This window comes from Eupeodes corollae, chromosome 1 (genome assembly GCF_945859685.1).
Source record: "Eupeodes corollae chromosome 1, idEupCoro1.1, whole genome shotgun sequence".
Lineage (NCBI taxonomy): Eukaryota > Metazoa > Arthropoda > Insecta > Diptera > Syrphidae > Eupeodes > Eupeodes corollae.
Window position 1 is genome coordinate 160,921,410 of NC_079147.1, and position 5,290 is coordinate 160,926,699.

General features: G+C 37.5%; 2 protein-coding genes across 2 annotated transcripts; one reads left to right on the plus strand and one right to left on the minus strand.

Annotated features, from left to right (window-relative positions):
- Positions 1-2,311: 2,311 nt before the first annotated feature.
- Positions 2,312-3,280, plus strand: LOC129941735 (transcription initiation factor TFIID subunit 9). Its single transcript, XM_056050440.1, has 3 exons — positions 2,312-2,519; positions 2,579-2,715; positions 2,773-3,280. Exons 1-3 carry the CDS (start codon positions 2,363-2,365, stop codon positions 3,229-3,231), a joined length of 753 nt encoding a protein of 250 aa, XP_055906415.1. The 5' UTR covers positions 2,312-2,362; the 3' UTR covers positions 3,232-3,280.
- Positions 3,241-4,896, minus strand: LOC129941734 (replication factor C subunit 4). Its single transcript, XM_056050439.1, has 3 exons — positions 4,386-4,896; positions 3,834-4,317; positions 3,241-3,766 (listed from the first exon to the last, which is right to left on the minus strand). The coding sequence occupies exons 1-3, from the start codon at positions 4,517-4,519 to the stop codon at positions 3,293-3,295; spliced, it is 1,092 nt and encodes a 363-aa protein (XP_055906414.1). The 5' UTR covers positions 4,520-4,896; the 3' UTR covers positions 3,241-3,292.
- Positions 4,897-5,290: the final 394 nt, after the last annotated feature.

Sequence of the window (5,290 nt, forward strand, 5' to 3'; positions counted from 1 at the left end):
CATTTCATCGTATTTCCTGGATGCCAGTGATGTCTGCTTTATAGCAGTCTAGGGCTTCCGCTAATTCTTCGGCCGCACGTAGTCTGTTAAGGGACTTAACATTCCAAGTGCATATCTGAAGTTCCCTGTCCTTAATTCGTTGGCGTAGGTTTTCATTAGTAAATCCGTCCGTATCCGTGGCTTGTTGGTGCCTCGCAACTATGATGTTTTTACGTGGCGAGGAAGTCAGCCCGACGGAAGTCCAAAACTGGGCAGGAATTCAACTTTGGACGAATTTGATGCACTGTCTGAATCCATTCAAAGAATTCTTTCCAATTATCCTCACACTCAAATCCTCATTGTGGGTGATTTTAATGTACAAAATTGTATGTCGAGGTCTTTGTTAAGTTAAATAAATTAACTAAACTAACCCTACTGAGGAAACCAAACAAGCTAAAAAGACCTGCAACAAATAGTACAATGTCCCAAAGGTATTAAACATTTCTGGTCATTTGTGAAAAAACAACACGTCATCCTTGGCTAAAACGTTTGTCCACAATAACACTTGCTATAGAAGCTCGATTGATAAAATAAATTTGCTTGCAGCACAGTTTGCTCTTAATTCGTAAGAGCGCAAACGATTCTATGGGACGCATCTTCTTTTGCACTCGTTCAGTTGCAAGATTACTTAAAGATCTTGGCTTTCGCAAATCCACCCTGTTAGTATCCCCGCTATTGCACTAAAGAAGTGTTCGTTAACACTGCCAAAACTACTGCGTAACCTTTTCCATCTGTCCTACTCTATAGATCACTTTCCGACCGGCTGGAAAACAGCCTATTCCTTAAAAAGGTGAATTCTCCAACCCTCCGAACTATCTCCCAATAACACTCACGTCCCCTTTTTCCAAGCTCTGATTAATTTTCAACTTAAGAAATATCTCTAAGACCGGCAGTATGGCTTTCGTAGAATAGGTTTCATATTCGTTTCTAGATTTACATCTTTATCCTTCGGTTATAGAACTTCATCTTTATCCTTCGGCTATAAAACTTCAACGGTAGCGTTTGATGAGCTCAATAAGTTCCGATTTCGACAGCATTGTCCAATGGGGGCTTCAGAACCGTATAGAATTTAATGCTTCAAAACCTCAATGCTGTCTCCTCTCGTTAAAGCGTAACCCACCCCCAATGTCGCTATCCATCTTATCTGGTTCTAATTTACAAAGCCTTCATTCGTCAAAAACTATAACTTGCATAACTGGACAAGTGCGCCAAAAACAACTTTAAATATCTTGGAGAGAATAAACAAAAATCTTTAAAAGGTTTAAGTTAGGGACAGTCAAAAAAATAAAAAAGCTTACTACGGCTGTTCTATTTTGTAACTAATATTTAGTCGCATAATTGATTTGGGTTAGTTATAAGTATTTCTTTTTGTTTGGGTTGCCGAATGCCCACCAATGCCTAAAAAAGCATCCTTCAAAAGCAAAAGCTTACCTTTAATCACACCTTTCCAGAATGCACAATTTTTTCCGTATAAATTTTCTTTCAATTCGCTCTTAATTGCTTTTGGTATTTAATTTTGTTATAATAATAATGATTGTTTAAATTCTTTCTTCAAAAATAAACAAATTCCTCTTGATTGCAAAGTCAGTTTTGTTAAGATTTCTCGATTAGACAGATCGCATAAGTAATGATTCGGTATTCGAAAAAACTAATCCGAAAAAGGGAAAAAGTATTTAGTACTAATTTTTTCCGTTTCGAATGTCCTATAGAATACGAAATCGAATTCGAAAGAAAAATCACTTTCGAATAGAATAGATTTTCGAAAAGAAAAACAAAGAAGATAAGGTCCCTGTTTCTTGATTATATAACGTTATTAAGCATAAAAAAAAACATTTCAATCAATAATTTTTCTAACATTATATTATAATAAAAGTTCTAGGTTTTAAAGCCGAATAAAAATATGTTTTTTCTTACACTTTTTTTTTATTATAAAACATGCATTGCATGTTTTCTAAAACAAAAATAACGGCTTTAATAGAAGAAAACACAACCTTTTCAAAATGTATAACAGGACAAAGTTTAATTCAAAAACAAATGAAGTATTTTAATTTTAATTAGTACATATTTTCGAGTTCAACACTTTTATCTTTCAATTTATGAAATAATTTCAAAATCATTTTTGAGATACCCAACTTACTTTGCATTGTGTTATTGGATTAATGAATTGAAAATACCATGCGAGATGGTAATACTTTCATCTAGTTAATATGTCATTATTCTATTACATTTCTCATTTGTAACGAAATGTCAAATCTTTGACAGCCCAAATTGTTTTTATTTATTCTGTTTCAGAAATAGTGTTTAGTTGCAGAAAGCAAAAGCAATGGCGTCCGAAAAAGAGAAAACTGAAAAGACTAAAGTAAATAATCAAGTAAAACATGTCCCAAAAGATGCCCAAGTGGTTATGTCTATTCTCAAAGAATTAAACGTAACTGATTATGAACCAAGAGTCATCAATCAATTGCTGGAATTCACCTATCGTGAGTATTTTACAAGGAAAACAGTCGTAAGAGATAAAAGTTCTTTTTATGTTCTTTAGGCTACGTTACTTGCATCTTAGATGATGCAAAGGTCTTTGCAAACCATGCCCGCAAGAAAACAATCGATTTGGATGACGTGAAACTAGCATCTGAGGTTGTGCTAGACAAAGCATTCACATGCCCGCCACCACGACATGTAAGTTTACTTATCTCCGTTTCAAATGAAATCTATGAGTTCAATGTTTATTCTTAGGTGCTAGCTAAATTGGCAGAAGTTCGGAATTCTATGCCGTTGCCTCCAATCAAGCCACATTGTGGTTTGCGTCTACCTCCCGATCGTTACTGCCTCTCGGCCTGCAACTACAAACTAAGGGCAGCCAGTCAGCCCCGAAAGATGACCAAATCCGCTCTGGAGTCACGTTCCACCATCAAGACACAAATAAAGTCTAGTGCTGGCGGCGGCGGCAAGCGACAATCCGCCCTCACACCCAAATCCCAAGTGGTCACAATCCCCAAGCCAGTGTTTAAGTTCACGACCACCGCCAAAACAATTTCTCTCGATAAATCTCAATCCGGTTCAGCAGATTCGCAAGCGAATGCCGATATGAAGATGGAAGTCGACAATGAAGCAACCAACGCAAGTGCAATCGGAAGCATTGGAGGTGCCGTGAAACGAGAACGAGAAGAGGATGACTTCGAAGTTGTGACATAAAATAACCAGTTTAGCGAGGGAAATAAAATTTGTATTTGTAATTAATTAATTTGGATTCGTTTTACTTTTGAAGAGCAATTATGGTGGCACATCCTAGATCCATGATCTGCAGGTACTCAGAGCCCCCATCTTGGAGGCGAAAAGAAGTCTCGCCCAGTTTGTCGCAGATGATGGCTTTCTGCTTGTTTGACAAGTCATTTGATCGAATTACATGATCATTCAGTTGTTCCATCATTTGACCGACACTGTATGCCTCGTAGGTCAAACTTCTAACGAAATCTTCGAGCTTGGCGTAGTTACCGGAACGACAAACGTCCAGAAACGAGGATAAATATTTTTCGGGTATGATTCCTGAGATTTCAAAGAGGTCTTCTGTTGTGATTTCTGCACTGGTCCCCTTGAGATGATAGCAGGACTGCAGAGTTGTGATGGCACGACGCATATCGCCTCCAGATATGTCTACGATTGAATCGAAGGCACTTTCTTCAATCTTCACACCTTCCAATGAGCAAATGTGACGGAGACGTTCGATAATCTAAAAATAAATCAAACAACCCCACATTATAACAGCACACTCTTTTTTCCTGTAATTGGTTCCTTACCTTGTCTCTGCCCAGCGATTTGAAACGAAATTTGGTGCAACGCGACGTAATCGGATCAATGATTCTCGACACGTAGTTACAGACCAAGCAGAACCGTGTACTGCGACTCTCTTTCTCCATCGTTCGCCGCAACGCTGCCTGAGCAGCATGCGTCATAGAATCAGCCTCGTCCAAAATGATAATCTTAAACGGTGGACATGGTTTTCCGTCCGGGCGCACAGCGCTGGCTGTCAATTGAGCGAAGTTCTTAATTTTCGTTCGAACAACATTGATACCCCGCTCATCAGATGCATTCAGTTCCAGAATTCGTTCTTTGAACATGTCGCCAAAGATTTGGCGTGCAGCAGCTAGGATGGTACTGGTCTTGCCTGTTCCTGGAGGCCCATAGAGTAACATATTTGGCAGATCGGCTCCTTCGACACACTTTTGGAGAACAGCAACTACTTCACCCTGTTCGACGACTTCATCAACACGTTTGGGACGGCTGTTAAAAAGTAAGGAGTTTATTGTTGATGATGAACATTCAAAACTGAGTCAGTGCTTAGGACTTACTATTTTTCAACCCATGGAGCAGGGGCCTTGCGTTTTTCTGTAGTTTGTCCAGGTCCATTTGATGAACTTGGAATATTTGATTCAGTATTCAACTTCTCAGTAGCATTTCTACCAGTTTTCAAAAAAGCATGCATTTTAACAACGGTTCAAATAATTAATAACAAATTGATGTTGATGATAAGCAAATATTTTAATCCAAAACCAACTTTCCCGGCTTTTTGTTTGTAACTTCAAGTTTAAATTTTGGCAGTAGTGAGTTTGAGTAGTGGTTTTGTTTTGATGTGTTCACGTGTTTGCAGAAAATAGGTCCGTTCTGAAAGAAACAACATTTTTTCGGGTACAAAAACCTCTTGTGTTTTCTTGTGCCGGAATTTCTGAAATTTTAAATTATTTAAGTTTAATTAGTTTTGAATATTTTATGCGCAAATCTATCTCAATTAGAATTATTTTCTTTCAGAATGTCTGAAAATTTGAGGTGAAGTGTGATTTCTCATTGAAACATGTCAGACGCGAACAGATCGTTAAACGTGTTTGTAGCTGTCAATTTGGTTTGTATGTAAATGCGTTCAATCTCGTGTTGGATAGGGTATCTTGGATAGGTGGATTTTTAGATACCTTGTTGAACGAGTTGGAAAGCTGTCAAAAAATGAAAACAACTTTCAGCTGTTCACAAAAAGCAGAGAAACATTTAATCTTTGAAGTTAAAATTGTGGTAAGATAAAACATTTAATGGATAATTCAACTGATTCGTCCGACGATGATAAATTGATAGGCGCATAACAAACAAAACGAGAACAAAACAAGTCAATTTTGAAGTTTAAAAAATAGACCATTATCACCTTCTAAAATTCAGAGGCAAATAGCTTCTTTATCGTCTATTATGTAAAGAACATCCTCAAATACAG

What these genes read in the sequence shown, in the direction of transcription:
- LOC129941735 (XM_056050440.1), top strand. Translation starts at nt 2,363, where the DNA reads ATGGCGTCCGAAAAAGAGAAAACTGAAAAGACTAAAGTAAATAATCAA. An exon ending in ATTGCTGGAATTCACCTATC is followed by an intron (nt 2,520 to 2,578) that starts GTGAGTATTTTA and finishes TATGTTCTTTAG; the next exon opens with GCTACGTTACTTGCATCTTA. An exon ending in CATGCCCGCCACCACGACAT is followed by an intron (nt 2,716 to 2,772) that starts GTAAGTTTACTT and finishes GTTTATTCTTAG; the next exon opens with GTGCTAGCTAAATTGGCAGA.
- LOC129941734 (XM_056050439.1), bottom strand. Translation starts at nt 4,519, where the DNA reads ATGCATGCTTTTTTGAAAACTGGTAGAAATGCTACTGAGAAGTTGAAT. An exon ending in GCTCCATGGGTTGAAAAATA is followed by an intron (nt 4,318 to 4,385) that starts GTAAGTCCTAAG and finishes ACTTTTTAACAG; the next exon opens with CCGTCCCAAACGTGTTGATG. An exon ending in AATCGCTGGGCAGAGACAAG is followed by an intron (nt 3,767 to 3,833) that starts GTAAGGAACCAA and finishes ATTTATTTTTAG; the next exon opens with ATTATCGAACGTCTCCGTCA.